This window comes from Pelophylax lessonae (assembly GCF_965119305.1).
Source record: "Pelophylax lessonae genome assembly, chromosome: 3".
Taxonomy (NCBI): Eukaryota; Metazoa; Chordata; class Amphibia; order Anura; family Ranidae; genus Pelophylax; species Pelophylax lessonae.
The window spans coordinates 656,544,074-656,567,380 of NC_138770.1; the positions used below are offsets into that span (position 1 = coordinate 656,544,074).

General features: G+C 46.3%; 1 protein-coding gene across 1 annotated transcript in view; it reads right to left on the reverse strand.

Moving 5' to 3' along the window:
* Positions 1 to 8,511: 8,511 nt before the first annotated feature.
* RTN4 (reticulon 4) overlaps positions 8,512 to 23,307 on the reverse strand; it is a 133,957-nt gene continuing 119,161 nt past the window's right edge. Inside the window, exons 6-9 of the mRNA XM_082249290.1 lie at positions 18,752 to 18,821; positions 15,075 to 15,121; positions 12,064 to 12,122; positions 8,512 to 9,585 (exon numbers count right to left, since the gene is read on the reverse strand). Coding sequence (XP_082105416.1) covers positions 9,543 to 9,585; positions 12,064 to 12,122; positions 15,075 to 15,121; positions 18,752 to 18,821 — 219 coding nt within the window. The 3' untranslated portion in view covers positions 8,512 to 9,542. The remainder of the gene's footprint in view (positions 9,586 to 12,063; positions 12,123 to 15,074; positions 15,122 to 18,751; positions 18,822 to 23,307) is intronic.

Consider the following 23,307-nt stretch of genomic DNA (forward strand, 5'->3'; position numbering starts at 1 on the left):
TTGTTCAGTTAAGCTTAAAAAAAAAAAAAAAAAAGGAGCGCCCAACCAGTGTTTAAATGCCTGCTTTGTTTTTTTTTAACAATGCTTATGCCCAAAGTTAGGGTGCACATCGGACAGATATACTTTTGGATGTAGGAGTGCCATTAGATTGATTTTGGGGCTCTGCGGTTTGGCACGGTTATCGATATTTAGTGTCTATCTATGAGATCTGTAGCTTGAGTCTCCCCTTCTGGATATTTACATACCTTAACTATAAGGATGGCCTATGACATCTGCTGGTGCCTTCCTTTTGCTGCTTCATTTTACCTATAGAAAATGTCCTTTTTTCCTGATGCCAGTGTTTGTTTTTCCCTGCCTGGCATACAAGTACATCCTACTTATGCACTTTATATGTTGTACCTATTGGCCATTTGATTGAAGCTCTTGAGTTGTCATAATATATCACTACTAAGAAAAAAAGTTCCTGAGGAAGCAGACTTTGCGAAACACGTCAGCCTCTTTGATGTACAATAGAGAGGCTATTGCCTATATTTTTTGTATATACACTAAGTACAACAATGTATTGTTTTTAACAAGGTCATTCTATTATGTTTTTGTAATATTTTTTTGCCATTTTAACCACTTCAATACAGTGCCCTTTTACCTCCTTCCTACGCCCAGACCAATTTTCAGCGCTGTCACACTTTGAATGACAATTGCACGGTCATGCTATACTGTACCCATATGAAATTCTTATTTTTTTTTTTTCACACAAATCGCTTTTTTGGGTGGTATTTAATCACCACTGGGTTTTTTTATTTCTTACAAAAAAAAATACAATTTTGAAGAAAAAAAGTTTATTTTCTGAGTAAATTTTGAAAAAATAATTTTTGTAAGAACTTACCGTAAAATTATTTTCTCTGAGTCCTCTGACAGTCGGCACCTGTTCAGTCAGCCTTCACTAGTGGGTAACGGCACCCTCTGCAGGAGCAGGTTAGGCAGTTTCAAATGTTACTAAAAAAAAAACTTTCTATACTTAGACACACCTCTAGGGGTTCGTCCCTTAGCCATTATCCTGATCCAGTTATCACTGTCCAGTTTTGTAGCAAGCAGTACCGGAAGGCAAAACCCCCACATCCAAGAACCAGAGGGGCGGGGGCAGCGACTGTTTGAGGACTCAGAGAAAATTATTTTTTGGCAAGTTCTTACAAAAATTATATTTTCTCTTACGTCCTCTGACATTCGCCGCCTGTTCAGTCAGCCTTCACTAGTGGGATGTCCCAAAGCAGTGCAGGTGTTGGGGGTGGGAAAACGCAACCTACCAAAAAAAAGGTAATGAATCAACCAGGCCAGAAAACAACAACTGAGCCCACAGGGCAACAAAGCTCAAAAACAGGAGCTAACCCAGAACAAAAAAAAAAAAAAACACCCCAAGAAGAGACAGAAAAAAAAAAAAAAAACACGTCTCTTCAAACAACCGCTGCACTCAAAACCTTATGGCCAAAGGAAGCCTCCGAGGATGCCCTTACCTCAAGTCTGTAAATTTTGTGAAAAGTGTGCACAGACGACCAGGTCGCCGCTTTGCACTCCTGAGCCACAGAAGCCTGATGGCGAAAACGACCAAGAGGCACTGACAGCCCTAGTAGAATGTGCCTTTACAGGGAAAGGAGGAACCTGACCCTTGATTGAATAGGCTTGAACAATCGTCTGTCTGATCCACTTAGAAACTGTTGCCGCGGACAGCCAAAAACTTCCAAGGTACCTCAGGAAGGACAAACAGGGAATCAGACGTCCTAAAAGACTCCGTGGTGGGCACGTAAATCCTGATCGAATGAACTACATCCAAAGGAATGCAAGGCAAATTCCTTGGGATGCTTGGGCTTCGCCCAAAGCGAAGGCAGAACAATATCCTCATTGAGGTGTAAAGCAGATACCACCTTGGGAAGAAAAGATGGACTGGGTCGCAAGACCACTTAATCCCTCTGAACAACCAGATAAGGTGAACGGCAAGACAGAGCCGCCAACTCGGACACTCTGCGAGCAGAGGTGATAACTACCAGAAAAGGTAACCTTCTGGGACAACACAGGTAAAGGAATGTCTCTGATGTGCTCAAAGCGAAGCTGTTGCAAAAAAAAAAAAAAAACGGAAAAAAACAAAACTCAGGTCCCAGGGAGGCAAGGGAGCCATCCACGGGTGAGCCAGATGCCGAACCCCTTGAATAAAAAAGGAGCAAATCAAGGAAATCAAGTTACCAAAAGGACGTTGGAAAAGAAAAAACGGCCAAAGCCGACAACTGACCCTTGATCGTGGTTAGCGCCAGGCACTGATCCAAACCTTCCTGCGGGAAGGCCAAAACCCTTGCCACCGAAAAGGAGCGGGGATGGAAACCATGCGACTCGCACCAGGCAATATACGCCTTCCACGTGCGATAACATTTTTTAGAGGTAGCTTTCCGAGCCTTCAATAAGGTAGGCATGACAGCATTCGGGAGACCTTTGTCCCTCAAGACTTGGCTTTCAATAGCCATGTTGCCAAAGCCAGAGACTGCAAAGCAGGATGGAAGATCGGCCCTTGAGACAGGAGATCGTCTCTCAGCGGAAGCCGCCAGGGAGGCTCGACGACCATCTGCACGACGTCCGCGCACCAAGACCAGCGCGGCCAGTCTGGGGCTACCAGAACGACTTGAATCCGTTCCGACGCCAACCTGCGGAGGAACCTGGGATAACAGCTAATCAGAGGGAAAGCATAAATCAGCCGATACTGGTGCCAAGGCACCCCTAACGCGTCCACCAGAGGATTGCGGGTTCTGGCCACGAACCTTCCCACCTTTTTGTTGAGACGGGACGCGAACAGATCTACGTCCGGAGACCCCCACCGGGCACACAGGAGACGAAACACCTCTAGATGCAGGGACCATTTCCCCTGGTCCAGGGTCTGGCACTCAAATAGTCCGCCTGCCAGTTGTCCACACCTGGAATGTGGACTGCCGAAATCGCTGGAACGTGCGTCTCGGCCCAAGATAGGATCTCGGCCCCTTCCCTGGCCGCTCGGGCACTCATAGTGCCCCCTTGGTGATTGATCTACGCCACAGCCGTGGCGTTGTCCGTCTGTACCCAAACTCGGCAGCCCTGAAGCCAAGTTGACCCAGCACAGCTTGATTGCACAGAGCGCCAAAACGTTTATCGGCAAGGAAGCCTTCTCTGCCAACCACGTCCCATGGGCAGAAAGCGTGCCCAGAACTCCACCCCAGCCTGTCAGGCTGGCATCCGTGGGGATCACTGTCCACAGCAGAGGCCAAAAGGACTTGCCTTCAGTGAGTTGGTGACGGGCCACCACAAAAGATCCGATCCTGCGAGTTGGCTCAGAGAAATCCTCCTGTCCAACGGCTAAGGCGTTCTGTCCCACCTGGCAAGAATCTCTGCTTGCAGAGTTCTTGTGTGAAACTGAGCAAAAAGGGATAGCCTCGAAAGCCGAAACCATCAGATCCAGGGACCGCATGCAGGCCCGCAAAGAAGAGAGATTGTTGTCCCCAAGGGACCTGATCTTGCCTGCAAGGTCCGGAGCTTGTCCTCCGGGAGAAAGACTTTCGCTGGAGCAGAGTCCAGTATCATCCACAGATATGGGAGGCGAACTGAAGGAGGCAGAGACTACTTCTGTAAGTGGAAGGTCTACCCGAATTCCTGGAGTGTCTGAACCGTGAGCGACAGATCACTCGCCAGAGTGGCACACGAGCTCGACCTTACCAGGAGGTCATCCAGATAATCGAGGACCGCAATCCCCTTAAAACGCAGTGAAGCCAGCACTGGAGACAAAACCTTGGTGAATACCCTGGGAGCCAAAGCAAGGCAAAAGGGCAACGCCACAACTGCTCCTCTGCCACCGCGAAGCAAAGGTACCGCTGTTGACCCTCGCAGATAGGGATGTGCAGATACGCATCCTGAAAGCCGATAAAGGTCAGAAAGTCCCCCTGACTCAACAATGCCACCACCACCCGGATGGATTCCATCCTGAACTTTTGTACCCTTACAAACGGGAGTCAGAAGGAGATTTGACGAAAAAAAAAAACGGTTTACTACGGGGCGAGATCGAAACCTGATTTTTTCAGGGTAAAAGATCGTTTCATGAACCCACCCATTCCCGGATTCGGGAAAACCAAGGTTACTGAAAACAACGCAGACATCCACCCACCCCTGAAACGGGTGAGGGAGTCCCTTCAGGCAGAGGTGGACTGGGCCGCCGAACCGGCCTGACTGCCCTTGGTCTTACCTGACCATGGCTTCTTGTTACCACCTGAGGACTTGAAGGACTTCCCTTTATCCTGTGCCCCGAAGACACAAAAGGACCCACGATGAGCCTTAAGGGAAGGGCCCCGCCTAGAGTGGGGGGATTTACCCATAGAGGCCTGAGGAAAAAGAATACTCTTGACCCTTGATCAATTCATCTATAGTGTCCCCAAAAAGACGATTACCCACATAAGGGACATCCTAAAACATTTTTGTGGGAGCGTGGTTAGCCAACCAGCTTCTTAGCCACACAATGTGGCAGATTGCAACCCCGACCGCAGACAGCCATGTGACCAAAGGGGCCTCATTCAGGGCCGCGGCACACCGGGACATCATGGCCTGGGTCACTGGAGCCACCATGTCCAGGGCAGGCGGAGATATGGACTCCGCCACTAACATGAGTCTGGATATGGACTCCGCCACTAACATGCGTCTTAGTGCCCTGGTCCATTGCATGATAGCTTGGGAAACCATCCCTGAAGCGAACACAGGTGTGAGCAGGGAGCCCGTCACCAAGTAGATATGGCGGGAAGGCGTCTCCCACGCCTATCTGCCGGATCCTGAAACACCACAGAGTCCTCCACGGCATTAAAGTGGATTTACATAGTTTACAAACGGACGGTGTCACCAAGATGGACCACACTAACGGTTATCAACAGGATCCGCAAAAGGATTACGGTATGAAAACCGCTTAGGTACCGTCAGCATGTGCTTATTGCGACTCCTCTGTACAGGGGAAAACCTGACCCGACTTCTGGGCTGTGCGGGACCCCAAGGGAAACCCGCTTACCCGACAGGGAGGGCTCATCATCAAGATGTAAAGTCTCCTTAACTTCGATGAGCGCATCAACCGCGGCACGTTCCTGCACCGTCATGGAGGAAGACTCCTTCCCCTCACAATCCGAATGGGAAGACTGGGTCCCCTCAAGGGGGACGTTGTCTGTGGCAACCAAATCGGGCTCTGAGTCAGAAGACTGCGAGGGCATAGGCCGTTTGTGATAAGTGTGTTAAGACATCAGAAGATCCACTTTGGATGGCAAAGTCGCAAGAGCAGCATATAATGAAGCCATGGAAGAGAATTCAGGAGTACCTGAAGCCACAACCAGGTCTGTGGGGAAATTGTTATCCTGGGAGTCCATTGTTGTCATTTGAAAATTAATGGGACGCTGGCCCTTTAATACGGCGGTTCCCACGGACCCCCACCGCAACTTGCACTACCTGTGGAGCCCCTTCAGAGAAGGTGATAGCCACAAGAGAAAAACATTTTAACATGATAATGCCAGAGAAAAAACAGTAAAAATCCCCCACAGTGTCAGTGTTTTACGCACGGTGCTCAGTGAAAAGGAGGGGAGGAAGTGACCTCATCCCCTAGAGGCCTATGCCTTCCCTGAGCCACAAAAAAATGGTGCCTAATGAAAGTCAATGGAAGGAATCACAGGCAAAATGGCTGCCGCCCTTACTAGGCATTTGCCCACACAAGATGGTGCCTGATTGGCATCAGAACAGGGAGCTAAAATGGCTGCTGCCCTTACAATGAGCCCAGCCAGCCTGCCCTCACCCAAGATGGCAGCCGCGCTAAACGGTGCCAAATAAAGTACACAAGCATTATCTGGCCACCACAGGGAACCCCAGAGAGAACCCCTGGATGCTACAGAGCCCCACATGTACAGCAAGTGCACCGCACAGTGCTCTCAGCAGGGCCAGGGAGGGAGGGAAACTTACCACGCTGGCCAGAAGGGGGGATATCACAGAGACCACCAGCACTGCCATCCCATAAGGGTGGGCCCACAGAACCACCCCTACAGGTCCTAGTGCTAGGGACAAGGGGGTAGTAGCACTCACCAGTCCAGAGAATGCGGGTACCGCTCTGATACGGGAGACCTCCCACCCTGAGTGGGGGTGCCGTCAGCCAAGGAGGGATGCTAGCAACACGTGGTCATTCCAGAGTTGAGACACCCCCGGCGAAGATGGACCTCCGCAGGCTCGCCCCCATCCCGTGTGGCACTGTCGTTGCGAGGCCAGGGCGCACCAGTGAGTTGCGACGCTCATTGGCAGGCTGGGACTCCATAAGGATCTATATTAACCAGTGCGAGGCCCAGCTCTGCTGTCGCTTGTAGTCCTCCAGGAAATTCCTTGACTAACTAGCGATAGTGAGAGAAATAAAAGGCTATTTTCAAAAGAAAAAACATTTTTTAAGAAAAAAAACAAAGGAACTGAGACGCTAGGTCCCAGCAGGGAAGAACTAGCCTTCTCCTAATGCTAGGCAGCATAAAACTGAGGAACAGTGATAACTGGATCAGGATAATGGCAGAGGGACGCCCCCCTAGAAGTGTGTCTAAGTATAGAAAGTTTTTTTATTAACATTTCAAACTGCCTAGCTTTCTCCTGCAGAGGGCGCCATTACCCACTAGTGAAGGCTGACTGAACGGGCGGCGACTGCCACAGGACATAAGAGAAAAGTAATTTTTTTCCTTCACTGATGTGCGCTGATGAGGCGGCACTGATGAGACACTAATATGCAACACTGATAGGCACTGACTGGCAGCACTATGGGCATTGGTTGGGGGACCTTTGGGCACTTTTTTTACTTCACAGTAATCAGGGCACTGATGATCAGTGCCCTGATTACCTGTCCTAGACTCCCCTTTGAGGAGGAGCCGTTGAGAGAGGTCAGAGGCGAGGAGAGCCAATACACGGCACTTCCTCATTTACATGTGACCGGCTGTGATTGGGCACAGTCGATTACGTGGGTCAAGAGCCATGTCATTGGCTCTTTACCAAGACCGGGGTCGCGCCGTGTCCTAGCAATACGGCCGGCCACGATTGCCGCACTGCGTGCCCCCACGGGCGTGCGAGAGTGGCCGTTCTGGTGCGCAGTCATATGACCGCGTCCCAGTCCCAGAACGAGAGCCGCTCCGCTGTCATTTGAAGTGGTAATATAAAAATACACGGCGTCTCAATCTGGTATCAGTAAAGTCCTCATCCGATTCCCCTTCCCCAATTTGCAGCTTTTTTTTTTTTTTTTTTTTTAAACTTTCCTGCTTCGACTAAGACGTGGTACCATTTTGCATCCTCTCATATTTTTGTATTTGTATAAAAGGACAAAACCTGGAAGTTTATTGGCTACCATGCACAGCATCACCAGATTTTTTGCACTCTCCAGTCTTAGTAAATCAACCTCACTGTGTGACTGAAAGCATTTTTCAGCCTTGCTAGGTTCACATATATGAGAGTTGGATGCATTTTACACCGCATCCAATTCGCGAGTGTGACTGGCTTTTAATAGAGCCGGTCCACACATGTCCAGGGTGGCTACGGTGTGAATTAGAAAAAGGGTGCTGTGTGTTTTTGGGTCTGGTTCAGGTTTGAATTCAGGGAAACATTCACACCTGAACCGGTGAACACAAAACGCACAGGACACTGGACTGCAAACTGCGGCCAGACCTGTGTGAACCCAGCCTGAGGGTGGTAAAGGGGGAATGGACTGACTGACAAGAAGTCTTCTGGGCTGTAATGAAAGCCCGGCCAGGAGAGCAAGACTTTTAAACAATCACAAGAGGTTTGGTGATCTTTCCTGACTGGTGGATATCGTGGGTGAGGAGACTCCTTTATTAACACAGGAATGCAGAGATCAATATTTTCCATCAAGGAGTTATTCCACATTATGGTGTTTATGCTGTCTAGATTATAGGACAGCATAAAGTTCTGATGAGTTTGCAATCTTTCCATTGGGTGGAGGTTATCACCGTGGTGACACGTCTTAACTATAGAACACCAAGAACCATTTGGATTATTTTATACACAATTTATGGACTTCTACCTTTAGACTTTCTCGTCTTATTACACTGTTTTTGCGCACTTTAAGTGGAGTATACTTTAGCGCTGCAACCTTATTATATTTGAAAGTTGGCTTTGAGAGATTATATATACACACATATATATATATATATATATATATATATATATACACACACACACACACACACATATATATATATACACATATATATATATATATATATATATATATATATATATATATATATATATATATATATATATATATATATATATATATATATATATATATATACACACACACATACACACAGTGCTGACTGTTCCCCCCCTTTTTATTTGCGCTCCCTCTGCTGCCTAAACCAGCACAATAATGTCTTTAGTGGGGGAAAAAATAGCCATATGCACAGAAAACACATAAGAAGAGCCCGCAATAACATTTAAAACAAGTTAAGGTCTACAAGCTTTATTGATACTTGTTTTATTTTTTTTGTTGGTTTTTACATATCACAATGCATTCCAAAGACTTGCTTCAGCACATTCCTGCAGCTGGGTAACGCTTTATGTTCTCGCAAACGAGATTTGACTTTTTTTTTTTTCTCTTTAAAAACAAATTTGCAGCTTTTAGTACTCGGTCCACAGAAGGTTCAAGTGACTGTAAATGTGGTTGTGCAAACCCAACTACTGAGCGACGACGTGTAAGTTCCTATATTGGTATACATAACTGTTCATTATACAGACAATAGTGTTCCTAGAAATAGTTTTTTTGCCTTTAGGTGTATGTGCTATGGAGCTAGCAGTTAGAATGTCATTTCAATCCTAAAAATAAAAAAAAGCACTGTGGGAGCTAGGCTCTCTGAAAACACTATAGATATTGGCAACTGATAAAACGATAAAATCACGAGATAGAGCTACCATCATACCGAACAGAAGCCGTTTTGTCTCTAGGTATGATCACGAGGGGGGTTTTTGTTCGGCAGCTCGTTCAGGGCAGAGGAGCCATTGATGTACGGCACCGTGCACCAAGGCTCCCTTCTACGCTGAAGGGCGACCGAATAGATATCTCAAACTTACTCTTCATACACAGTGCAAGAATTGATTAACATTATGCCCATGAAAGCGCAGTAAGACTACTTCGGAAGCACAATATACAGCATGCTATAAAACAAATAAAGATCTGTATTAAACGGTGCTTCACACAGGAGAAGAAACAGAAAATAGTTTCAAACTCATACATAGCAGCTTACAATACTCAGAATGAAACACATGGCAGTAAAACGGTTGTTTCGATCCTTAAACACTGCGTTGCAGAAAAAAAAAAAAATATTAAAATAAAAGTAGAGATCTGGGAAAATGCACTGCAATGTCAAGGCTGGTCTTCCCCTGACCCTCCCCAAGTCATCCAAATACACAGCGCCCAAATTCCGAGGCTCCTATTGGTATCTGCGGCAAACTTGACTTTTTTTTTTTTTTAGTAGCAGTTAATCAGCTTTGCGTTTCAGTCCGGGGACTTTAGCCACGATTCTGTGCAAGGGAAAGAAAACCACACGTTATTACATGGTAGATAGGACACAGATTATCAGAAAATGACTTGTGTTCTCCATCTACTAGAGGGAATAAAAACATACTAAAGAGCACCTGTATTGCCTGTCCAAAGTTAGCAAACCACCCCAGACACCAGGGTTGTGGAAAACCCAACCCCAGACACCAGGGTTGTGGAAAACCCAACCCCAGACACCAGGGTTGTGGAAAACCCAACCCCAGACACCAGGGTTGTGGAAAACCCAACCCCAGACACCAGGGTTGTGGAAAACCCAACCCCAGACACCAGGGTTGTGGAAAACCCAACCCCAGACACCAGGGTTGTGGAAAACCCAACCCCAGACACAAGGGTTGTGGAAAACCCAACCCCAGACACAAGGGTTGTGGAAAACCCAACCCCAGACACAAGGGTTGTGGAAAACCCAACCCCAGACACAAGGGTTGTGGAAAACCCAACCCCAGACACAAGGGTTGTGGAAAACCCAACCCCAGACACAAGGGAAAACCCTCCAAATTAAGTATGGGTGTTTGTAGTCTTTGCATGCTGTAACATTAATAGCACCCTTCACTGCAAAGACTGTACAACCATAGAACAGCCCTTCTCAACATCGGAGGAACCCTGAAATAAACTTTCTGCTCTCAGAGAATCCCTGCTAAAAATGACTAAATCTACAACTCATCATACATTAGTGGGACAGTCAGTGGGAAGAATGCTCCTTACACGTGTAGTCATTGGGAAGAATTACCCCCTTACAGATTGCTAAAAAGATCAAAGGTGTCAATGGGAACTTATCCGAGAGGCAGAAATTGCTCATTGCTCAAGTCACCCCTAGCAACCTCTGGAGGAAGCCTGGCTGAGAAACCCTGGTTTAGACCAAGGTCTCTCAACCAGGGGTTTCTTGGGCAATGAGCAATTTCTGCCTCTCCGAGAAGTGACACCATTGATTAGCAGAGGGGCAGATATTGCTCATTGCCCAAGGAAACTCTAGCAACCTTTGGATGAAACTTAGTTGAGAAACCCTGGTCTAGACCAGAGTTTCTCAACCAGGGTTTCATGCAACCCTACAAAAGGATGCCATATGGGTTGTGCTGTCCTGCAGTATAGTGACATTGTCTGCTGTTAAAAGGACCGCTTCCAACTTTCTGAATACTAACACAAGAAAAAAAAAAAGGTTGGGACTTTGAATGAGGTGCGTTTTAGCATGCATCATTTTTTTTTGCAGGCTGTGCATTGCGTTACTGCAATGCAAGGCACTATAAAACTACCCCCACCCCACACTTTTTTTTATTGAGATCTCAAAGTGATGACATTTCTTGGAGCAAAAACAGATGGTGACATTAGGTAAGCTCTTTGTGTGTTGCAGACAAAACTGGTTTATTTTTAAATCATTTTAAAAAACATCCCCCCCTAATATTTCTGGCCACAGCCATCTTGAGTAAGGGCAGATAATTCCTGTAGCATTTACTTCCTGGAACCCATCTGCCCTTAGCTCAGGCATGCTGGCAGGAGAGTGCGCTTAGCTGAGAAAACCCCTGGGATGTAGAACATAATTTGCCTAGGCCTGGAAAGTTACTGAATAAAAAAATTAAAAAAAAGTTTAACACAAGTAAACAGTTTTCTATTTACTAATTTTAGCAGCATTAGGATTACAATTAATCAATGTTGATTGAGAGAGTAAAATTCCGCTTTAGAGAGTAAAATTCCGCTTTAGGCTCGGACTAAAAAAAACCTGGAAGCAGAATGGAGAGAGCAAAATCTGGTGCAGCTGTGCATGGTAGCCAGTTTCCATAAATTAACCCGTGTCTGCATTATTCTGACACGCACTGCAACCCACCTGAAGGCAGCATGAACAGGGCACATCATAGAAAATTATTTACTATGAGCCCCTACATTGACCAATGCGGATGAAGGGCAGAAAAACACCAGTCACCGCACACAGACCTAAAAGGTTGTTTAGGGTGTCACTAATAACGAATAGCACTAACACGCCGCACTTACCACAACACATAGATGTGCATGGGCCCTAAAGCCCCGTACATGGGCAGAATGTGGGAGACATTTGCTGGTACAAATAATACCGCCCAACGTTCTGCCCATGTGTAAGTCGGTCTGTCCGACAGAAGCCGGCTTCTGTCAGAAGTGCATGCTGGAAAACATCGCAGCTGACCGACTACCGATCGGCGCTTTCAGCCAATAGCGGAGAGAAATGATCGGAGTGTTCTGGTGGGGGGGCCGTCTGTCAGAACACAATAGCTTAGCGGTGGGGGGAGATCGCTGAACTAACCTCCCATGGTTAGTACAGCGGCTCCCGGCTGGGTATAAAGGACATCACTTTATATATGCGGGTCACCATCCTGTTATCTTATTAATCCTGAAAATGTTCCAGACTTATCAGGACCGGGCCAGCCTGAAAATGACAAAAGCTCACATTATACAACTACAGCACAAAGAATACTTACAAGTCTTTTACATTGTTAAAATTCTTGCTTATGAGTGCTATATAGTGATCCACTTGAGTCTGCAAAAAAAGAAAACAATCATGGTTTTAGAAAACAAAGATGGTGGGAAGACAGACGCATGAACTATTCTGGACATTCACCAATTTGCCAAGAATTCAGCTTCTCTATCCTATACAGCATCACACCATCCTAGAAGGAGGGGGAAAAAAAGGAGGGGGGGGGGGCTGTTGGTTTGGAATTGGGGAGGGAAAATCGACAGTGGGGGAACAAAAAAAAAAACCAAAAACACACATTTGGGGGGGTGAGGGAAGAAGTAAAAGGAAAGTGGACAGAGGAAGGGGACTGGTAAAAGGGAAGGACACCAGGGTGAAGGATGAAAGAGTATAACAAATATTAACAGCTACTCTAAGGGTCAAGGCTTAGGGCAGTTCACACCATAGAAACGTAATCCGGATACGTTTCAGATGCTTTTTGAATGCACGTTTTTGATGCAGTCCAGTGCGTTTTCCCCCCTCTTAACCTTAAGGACATGCGTGTTCCAGCGTGTTTTTTTATGTGTTTTATAGCGTTCCAGTACAGTCCAGTGCAGGAAAAATGCAGCATGTTCTTTTTTTTTCCTGGAACTGCAAGCACTGGTGTGAACTAGGCCATTGGAAACCATTTAACCTAATTCCCTTCCTTTTTTGATGTAGAAAAAAAAAAAAAAAAAAAAACGCACTCGACCGGATGTGGTGTGAACTGGCCAGTATGCGTTTTTGCCAAGATTTTACTTTATTTGCAGTGCGGTTTTTAAAAAGGCAAGCGACTCAAAAACCGCACCAAAACACACACTGCAGTGCATTTTCGCTGTGTTTCCATTGCTTTCAATGGGAAGGTGTGGTTTTTGTTTTTAGCTCCCTAAACATGCTTCAAAGATCCTGCAACTGGGATTTTTTTTTTACTCAAAACAGAAGAGCACCGCCCCAGTATGAAAGCATTCATTGATTTTAGAGGAAAGCATTTTGCTGGCCTTTAAAAAAATTTTTTTTTCCTTTTGGGAGGGGGGGGGGTTGTTTAAGTAGCTTTTTTTTTTTTTTTTTTTCTACTTTACTAAAACTATTTGTTTTCCAAAAAGTCCCCTATGTGATATATTATGTTTAAGACAGGTTCTCTTTAATGAGACATCAGGGTGCCCCACTGATTTTAAAAAAGGAAGCACTTTTAAACTTTTTTTTTTTTTTTTACGCAAAAGCACTTCTTGAAAAACTGCTCAGTGTGAAAGGGCCCTTAGGACAGCTTCATATTGCCCCGCTGCGCATTTGCTGAAGTGCAGCTAAGCCCTGCATGCCTAATCGTTGGTGTGCCTTCTTGCACCGTGCCAAAACAGCGAGGCCTCAACTTCTATGGGAAAGCGCAGCTAAGCAACACAAGACCTAATTGCTTGCTCTGCTTTGCCCAAAGCGCAGGGGGGAAGCACCAGGGCAGTGTGGAGCCACCATAAGGTCTCATTCACACCGATCCAATACACCTTTACAAAGCAATGTCTTCACCCTCACGGGATACACAGGTGTTTCCGCGGAGCCCCTTACAAGCAGCTTACCAGTCACTCCATGCGGGGTCTGCATTAGCTGGCTATTTTTATTTCATTTTAACCTGGTAATTATGTAATTAACACTTCCTGTCCCTTCGTGGCTATACCAATTTCTCCACTGTATCTATGGGGGCGGCCATGGTTGTCACACAGGCTGGACATCAAACATATCTGTTGATCTTGAGGTCCATTACATGGTGGATTGATGGGATTAGTAGTCTACACATGGAAGAAAAAGGATATTTGTGCTTTCAGGTCACAGAAGTGACAAGGACACGAAATTTCTGGGAGGACCAACCTGTATATTCTGTACTTGCTAAAAATGTACTTGGAGACTGAAAAATTAAAAAAGTAGTGCAGCCACCAAATCTAAGGCAAGCCACAGTGATCGAAATTAGTCCGGTTCAGCAGGGACCAAGCGAATTTCAATGAATGTGTGGCTGTCCCTTCTCAACAAGAGTCAATCGTCTGTGGAAGGGACAAGCTGGACACATTTCTCATTGGGCAGCTGCAGCACTGATCAGTGCATTGACAAAGATGGGTCCCACCATTGGAATACATTGCCCCTGGTGGGCGGGGTTTTTTTTTTCCATCCACCTTGTTTGTGTGGATGGAGGAATCAGGGTTTTTTTTTTTTTTTTAAGTCTAAGACCAGCCTAAAGTCTAATCGCCAATGTATTTAGATTGTAAGAGCTCATTCAGACTAGCGCGACACGACTTTGGGGGGCGACCTGTGAAGTCGCGTGCACCGCGACTTCGGCGCGACTTGCAGAGACTTCACATAATGGAAGTCTATGCAAGTCGCCTCCAGGTCGCCCCAAAGTAGTACAGGACCCTTTTTCCAAGTTGGAGCGACTTGTGTCGCTCCTATTAGAACGGGTCCTGTGCTAATCAATAGACCGCGACTTGTCAGGCTGACAAGTCGCGCTAATGTGAATGGGCTCTTAAAGTCTTGCTTTTTTAAATTAAAAATAATAACATGCTATACTTTCCTGCTCTGTGTAGTTGGTTTCGCACAGAGTGGCCAGGATCCTCCTCTTCTCGGGTCCCTCTTCGGCTTTCCTGCCCCCTCCCTCCCACAGGGTGCCCACACAGCAAGCAGCTTGCAATGGGAGCACCCAAGCCGAGTCAAAGCTGTCCATTCAGACACGCAGCTGCTGCTTGCGCCCCCCCCCCCCCCACCTTTCTTTGACAGCAGCAGAAGTCAAAAGGTGCAACGCTGCTGTCTCAGCCAATGAGGAGGGGAGTCCTGGACAGCGAGACATTCCTACAACATCACTGGAGCTAGAGAGGGTCCTCAGGTAAGCATTTACGGGGGCTGCTGCACACAGAAGGCTTTTTATTGTAATGCATAAGGATAAAAAAACCTTCCTGCCTTTACAACTCCTTTAAATCCCCTCTATTGTTTTCAATTGCACTTCTGATAAACAGGCGCACTTACCTGATGTCTTTCATAAATTACAGGAATACTGAACAAGGAAATCAGTGCTAAAAATGAAAAAAAAAAAAAAAAAAAAAGTCAGAAAAGTGGTGACAAGTTGCGGGCTTAGACATATTTATGGTTTAGTTATTAGGAGCCGTACACCATGCCCGTATATACAATACAAATAAATTACCATGCACAAGAAGCAAAGCAGCCTGAACCAGGAGGAATTTTATATACAAATATTGGGGAAATGCATCATTTTTTTTAGTGTAAACATCAGCATTTTCCATGCGCCAATCAACAATGGCAATACACAGTTTGTTGCACCAATTCATGTTAAAAATGATTTGCAATGGTTTCTTTTAGAGTAGAGGTAATGACAGTAAACAAGACAAGTAGAGAGGGTGAATATCCCCAATGGGGACACAGACAACAATAAACCTGACATGGGATCTAATCCTTCTCCACTCTACCCAAATCTTTTGCCTTTAGTTATACTTTAATATCTGATCGTGTGAGCTAAAATATTAAGAGGACTTGCGCAAATGTTCCAAGTTGACAATTGGTATAAAATTTCCTTTTTTTTTTAATGAAGTGTAGTGAAGGGGGGCAGACAGAAGTGTAGTGAAGGGGGGCAGACAGAAGTGTAGTGAAGGGGGGCAGACAGAAGTGTAGTGAAGGGGGGCAGACAGAAGTGTAGTGAAGGGGGGCAGACAGAAGTGTAGTGAAGGGGGGCAGACAGAAGTGTAGTGAAGGGGGGCAGACAGAAGTGTAGTGAAGGGGGGCAGACAGAAGTGTAGTGAAGGGGGGCAGACAGAAGTGTAGTGAAGGGGGGCAGACAGAAGTGTAGTGAAGGGGGGCAGACAGAAGTGTAGTGAAGGGGGGCAGACAGAAGTGTAGTGAAGGGGGGCAGACAGAAGTGTAGTGAAGGGGGGCAGACAGAAGTGTAGTGAAGGGGGGCAGACAGAAGTGTAGTGAAGGGGGGCAGACAGAAGTGTAGTGAAGGGGGGCAGACAGAAGTGTAGTGAAGGGGGGCAGACAGTGAGGGGCAGCACTGCAGGAAGGCGGTGGCTGTGTAAAACATTTATTTGGTGTGTAAAGCAATAAACAAATGTGCAGATAAAAAATTGGTGCAGTTTTCCCTGTGCTCCAATCTGTGTTAATTACCACCGATAGGGTGCAAAAAGTCTCCTATATCCGGGTTTTCATAACTTTCATACATGAATGGGGTGGTTTGCGATCACCCATGGGAGACTCAGTGGGGATCTGTGCGAAAAGGTGAACTACTCCAGCCTTTTTCAACCAGGGTGCCCAGGCACCCTAGTGTGCCTTGGGGTTCCTTCAGGGGTGCCTTGGCAAAATGCCTAAAAATTGCCCAAAAATTGTATATGAACCAGCGTGTGGATGAAGTCTGCCCTTTTAGTTACACTGAGTCACAGGTTTGCATCATCAGTTGATAAGGAGGATGTCAGTCGCCTGCACAGCATCCTTGTTTGACCCTCCCCTGCCCCTCTCCATGAGCGTTGGTGTCTCATTAGCTGAGTGATGAAGAAAAACTGAGGGAGAACAGAAACATTGGAATACTAGTCAGTACCAGTTTGCAAATGTATATTTGCTTTGGAAGAAAGTAATCACCTCTAATGTTGAGTGTTCTACTTGGACTTGTGGATGTTGCTGCATTATCTAAAACTATTAGAAAGGCTTTTACATTTTAGAATGGGGGCACCTCTAGACTGTCCATAATTTTTAAAGGGTGCCTCGAGATTGTCCAAAGTTCTTAAAGGGTGCCTTGACCGAAAAAAGGTTGAGAAACACTGAACTAGTCTATCAAAAGCAATTGGAGCCTGACCGCTCTTGCAGCTATTTACAGGCATCCTCCTGTAATGGTTCATGCAGCGATTACCTGCGGGAGATGAGCCCTGGACACAGACCGTCTGCATCCAAAACATACAATCTCCAGGTATTCACTGCATTGGTGATTACATGAGTGGCTGAAAAAAATAGCTGCGAGTGCTGTCAGGCTCCTATTGCTTTTAATGGAGATTTTCACCTTCACCTAATCGCACAGATCCCCACTGAGCCTCCCATGGGTGAGTCCCCTTCGCATGTGTAAGTTACCAAAACCCAGATATAGGAGATTCTTTGCTCCATTTGCGATCATCCATGGGAGATTTAGTGAGGATCTGTGCGATTAGGTGAAGGTGAACATCTCCATTAAAAGCAATGGGAGCCTGACAGCGCTCGCAGCTATTTACAGCCTGCAGATGGTAGTAGGCCCTGGATGCTGGCTAATCTTCCGCAGGTAATCGCTGCATGAACGATTACAGGCGGACGGCTGTAAATAGCTGCAAGAGCGATCAGGCTCCAATTGCTGTTAATGGGGCTTCCCACCTGCACCCATACCTCGCTTGATTCCCTCCTGCAGTGTTATTGAGTTCTGCAGCGAGGAGCTGTCCCAGCCAGCAGTATACATTGATTATTGCTAGCCGTTACAGCCACCGTTATGCCTCGTACACACATACCGATCGTCGGCCGAACGATCGGCCGTCTTTTGTCCGAGGGCCGTCGTGTCTGTTGAAAAGTGCAAAAGACTGCACACGAATTTTGTCGGCCAACAACAGCCGACTGCAGAAGTGATGTCATGTGATGGTTATCTTTCCCTGTGTTTTTTCTTTTCTGAGCATGCACAGTCTTGCAAATCTGCTGTCTGTCGGCCGAAATCTGTACTGACTGGCGAACAATCGGCCGTTCTGGTGTCGGCATACAAAAATTTTAATGCTTGCACGACAGATTATGTTCGGCCGAAAGTGCGCTGTCGGCTGTCAGAAGCATCATACTAACAAGCCTACAACCGGCCGATCGGTCGTCGGCCGAATCTTTTCGGCCGACAATCTGCACGTGTGTACGGGGCATTAGTAATCATGTACAAAATCCAACAGGATGGTTGTATGACTTGGATACAATCAGCCAGCCCATAGATGGATCGAATCTCAGCTAAACCAGTCAAGATTTGATCCATCAATGGCCAGCTTTAGTAGGGATTTAGGTAAACACTTTACAAATCCTGTTGTATAGAGACCATAAGACTCCGTTCTCACTGGGGCAACCCGACTTGCTGGGGCGACCTCACAGGTCACGGTGTGCAGCTCGCACCGCGACATCGGAGCGGCCGGCACGGACTTCATAACATTGAAGTCAATGCAGGTCGCCCCAAAGAAGCTCCGGACCCTTTTTCTAAGTCGGAGCGACTTGTGTCGCTCCTATTAGAACGGGTCCGCAGCTTCTCTATGGCAGGCGACCTACGGCGACCTGTCAGGCGACCAGGTCGCCTGACAGGTCGCCCCAGTGTGAACGGGGTCTAAAGGACACCATGTTTTTTGTTTTTTCTAAATAATAAATCCCAATTGTCACGCTAAAAAGCAAAGCCCAGCTAAATATGCTGCGGCAGCCTATTCTGTATCATGATATCAGTTTTATCTATCCAAAGTGGGATAATTAGCAGAAATTCTATCTTGTGTACCATATTATTAATACTATTACAGAATTCAGGGGCCTTTATTGCATTTACTGCCACAAACTGTCTGCTGTAAGGGGCTCCCAAGAGAAGGACTATGGCCCTTGGCCCTAAGACAGCACCATGGTAAGCGGCCACAATACAGAGACAACACATCCATAAGCAGAGCTCTACTTACCCAGGATCAGTAAGGTCAGGCCATTGAACAAGGCACCGATATAGGTGAACACCCACATCAACACTGCAAACTGAACACAGAACAGGTCAGTGGATTGTACAATTCTGACATAAGTTTACATGACATTTACATAGAGAAGACATCCCAGATTCAACCTTCTTATATAATAAATGATGTGTGGAGTGGATGGTATTTCACCATTTGCACCCCATCACACCGCTTGAAACAAGTCGTCATTAATGCTGGACACACAACTGTCACTCTTAAGGTTTCTAATTCAAATTCAAAACACAAAAACACAAATCAAATGACAAAAAAGTAAAATGCTTTTAAAGCCAATCTCTGGGGTCCATGAATAAAACCAATGTAAAACATCCACCTTAACAAAAAATTCCTGTATTATTTCCAATAGGATTAGTTCCTATATCACCATCTAGTGGCCAGAATGCATTTTTTTCCCCTGGAAGGTGCCATGAGCATTATGGCCTCTAGATGGTGCTGATGATATAGGAACTAATCAGGTTAGAGAGAATACAGGGAATTTTCATTCAGTGTCACATCTGCACAGTGAATGTTTTCTGGCCCCCTATGTGTGTGTGAAAGGCATAAATGTCAGTTATTTGTAAGGATATTGCGTACAGGTATTATTTCCCCAGATTACAGTACTTTCCCTGACGCTTATCTTCCTTTCTCCTCTGCACTCTGCTGTGATATTGGTTTACAATCTCCAGAACATCCCAGTGTCTGGACGGGGACATTTATGTCCTAAACTGGGTAAACATGTTTCATTCAGCTCAGCCACCTCACTGCTCCTCCCTTGTACTACCAGGTTACAATGTTACAAGACTCCAAGTGAGTGATCACTTGGAGACTGAGGAAATGCTTCCTCCTGCCTGCAGCAGACTGATGACCCCATTCTCCCAGGATGCTCCTCTCAGGCTTTCACAGTGAGCTAACTGGAACTCCGGGAATGTCTTGTTTAACATGTACACTCTTATTAGATTAGATCTATTGCTCTCATCCTCGATTATTGTTTTTGCTGCTGTGATCCAACTTCCTGTTAGAGGGTGGCCCTGTTCAATCTCCATGGTCCAGAGATGGACTATAGACTGGGATTTGCAGATTTGCAGTGTACATGTCCACAATTATTGTGCACTGCTTGATCCTAACAAATGGAAGTGAGGGAGGAGGAGAGGTTCGGGAGATGACTGAGGACATAACACAGAAAATTACAGGAAGGAACAATTTCCTCAAAATACATTACAGGTCCATTAGTAGATGTGTATGGATGAGGTTTGCAGAATAAGGATATAATCTAGTGTCACTTTAAGAGTCCTGGGGAATAGGGATTTTTTTCCAGCCATGTGACTGGAATGAATTAATCTTATTGGACAATAAAAAAAAAAAAAAAAACCTTTACACAGGTGTTTTTTCGTCAACCGAGCCTTAGATCTGATTATGTTTTAGAGTTGAATTGGCGCAAGAAGAGGTCTCAAAAAAGTCTAGTCCTGGGGACCCGGGGGAGGGGGGGGGAAGGGAAACACCAGGGGTAGGGGGACCCCCAAACAGTTCAGGGGGTAGCTGTCCACTGTAGCGGCTGCCGGCGGAAGAGACAGAAGAGATCTCTGGGGGGAGACAAGAGGGAAGACAGCGCAGCGCCTTCTAAGTGCAGCAAGACATTTATTGAAGTATGTGCAGCAGTATTACACTCACATTTAGTCGGTGAATAAGATGCAGTTAGTCAAGTAATGTTGATCATCAGGAGCATCACTGGAGCGGGTCCTGGTGGTGGAGGCAGTGGATCCCGGTGAGAGCGGCAGTGGGGGTTCCTCCGTGTGTACAGGGACGGCCTCGGTGGTGTCCGCGGGCTCCCTGTCAGCTGGTGGAACGCTGGCACTCGTGGGTCCTGGGATCCTGACATCACTCCTGGTCGTAGCATCCCGCATCACCGCCAGGAGTGACGTCAGGATCCCAGGACCCACGAGTGCCAGCATTCCACCAGCTGACAGGGAGCCCACAGACACCACCAAGGCCGTCCCTGTACACACGGAGGAAACCCCCCCCCCCCCCTGCCGCTCTCACTGGGATCCACTGCCTCCACCACCAGCACCTGCTCCAGTGATGCTCCTGATGATCAACATTACTTGACTAACTGCATCTTATTCACCGACTAAATGTGAGTGTAATACTGCTGCACATACTTCAATAAATGTCTTGCTGCACTTAGAAGGCGCTGTGCTGTCTTCCCTCTAGATCTGATTATGTGACCGTAACATTCACAGGTCACCATGCTAAATATTGAGATCATCAACAGGTTTTACATAAACTGTTGGCTGCCATGCTAATCAAAAGAGATCAAAGAACAACGTAAAGTAAGAATGAAAGTTTTCATACAACATACACTTCAGCTTCAATGGTACGGGTTGGCGCTTTAACAATTGAAGAATACTTTACTTTCATTTTGGGATCGTGATTTTTTTTTTTTATAATGGTTTGCCATTCTCCCCTGGGAAGTATGAACCTGGAAGTGTTCAACTGAGCACTTCCAAGATCAGAGCCATCGATCTCCAGCCCCTCTGGCCAGGGAAGAGGCTAACTGTTGAAGCTGATCAAGCACAGTCCATGGCGAAACTGCAGAGACGACGACATTAGGAGGGGGGGGGGGTCTTCCTTAAGCCCTTTATGGCTACCCAACACATGTGTGGCGCCTGCACATCAGAGCTGCACGATTGTAAAAAAAAAAAAATTGCGATTGATTCAACCGCCCCCCTCCTCACGATCCTAATCCAGCATTTCCACAGTTTGTGTAACAAGTGCAAAGCACTTATCTACTCCCAGCTGTCAAAAAAAAAAAAAAAAGGCAGCCAGCAAAGTTTATCACAACATTGCTCAGCGCTGAGAGAAAAATATATCATTTGGTTCGTTTAGAGATCAAAGGGATGAACTTCGGTCTGCAAATGAGGTCATTTTAACCACATAGAGACAAAGCCTGAAACTTGTTGCTTAAAAGTTAAAATCTGTATTTTTATTTTAAGTCACACTATTTGTGCAGCGGGGTCTTTCGTATGCAATTTGTTTGGGGGAAAAAAATACACTTCTTTAAATAAAGACTAAGGGCTCTTTCACACAGGCGGACTGTTCAGATCCGCCTGTCCGTTTTTTTTTTTTGAGGATCTGAACGGTCCCCCCATGCATCCCTATGGGGAATCGGATGTCAGCGGAGACATGTCTGCTGGCATCCGATCCGATAAATCTGGACGGATGGAAACCCTATTTTCCATCCGTCCAGCGGATTGGATCGGATGAGAACAAACCGACGGTCCATTCCCATCCGGTTTCCCCATAAAGATGCATGGGGAACTGACAGCTGTGTCTCCGCACACCGCGCAGAGACACAGCTGTCATCCTCCTGCTCAGCGGGGGGTCGGCAGATCGATCCCCCGGTGAGAAAAAAACGGACTCCGTCCGACGGACGGAGTGTGTGAAATGGGCCTAAACAGTAAACTTAACAATCAAGTTGTAGAAACATCTCAAGAATGATCAGTTGAAACAAGATGCACATGAGCTAAATTTTTAGTGTCATGGCAAAGGCTGCGACACTTATGTACATGGTGGAGGAGAGGAGAGTGTCCTGATCTCCATATACTGTATCTGATAATGAGGCTGCAATGTGCAATATTCACGGTGTCAGCTGTACAACCAGCAATTACTGGATCATGGGACATAGTTGACTCATACAGGGTTACACAATTATTTCACAATCCATGTAACCTTCAGCATAAAAAATAAGGTCTCAAATCTTTAAAGACCAACTCCAGGAATTAGACAAAATCTACCCTTGGTCAATAAGTCTAGGGGTGCAGGAATAAGGAGCATTACTATAATCCTTGCTCCAGCAAGGTCCTTCTAGGGGTGCGATTTCCTGCAAAGCCTCCTCCTTTGTTGCTGAGGGACTACCCACAGCGCTGGAAGGAGGAGGAGGAGGAGGAGGAGAGCGCTGGACCCATATTCAGGGTGTAACATGTAACTTGTTACAGATGCACTGGTCCCAAACCTCCCCAACTTCCCAATGTTGAGCACTCCGATAGTTCATTGATGCTTCCTGCTAGAGTGCCACAGCTTGTCTGTACAATGTACAGCCAAACAGCTTACAGCCCATTCAGACTGGCGCGACAGGATTTTGTGGGGCGACCTGTGAAGTCGCGGTGCATAGCGTGCACCGCGACCTCGGCGCGACTTGCACGGACTTCATATAATTGAAGTCAATGCAAGTCGCCTCCAGGTCGCCCAAAGTAGTACAGGACCCTTTTTCTAAGTCGGAGCGACTTGTGTCGCTCCTATTAGAACGGCTCCTGTACTATTCAATGGCGAGCGACCGACCGCGACTTGTCAGGCGACCAAGTTGCCTGACAAGTCGCGCTAGTGTGAATGGACCCTTACAGTCTGCAAGAGCCCTGCGTAGCGTCCATGATCTGCTAATCGTGGGTGCAATGCTTTCCAGGCTAACAAAAAAAAAAATAAATAAATAATTAATAATGGGCATATTTTTTTTTTTA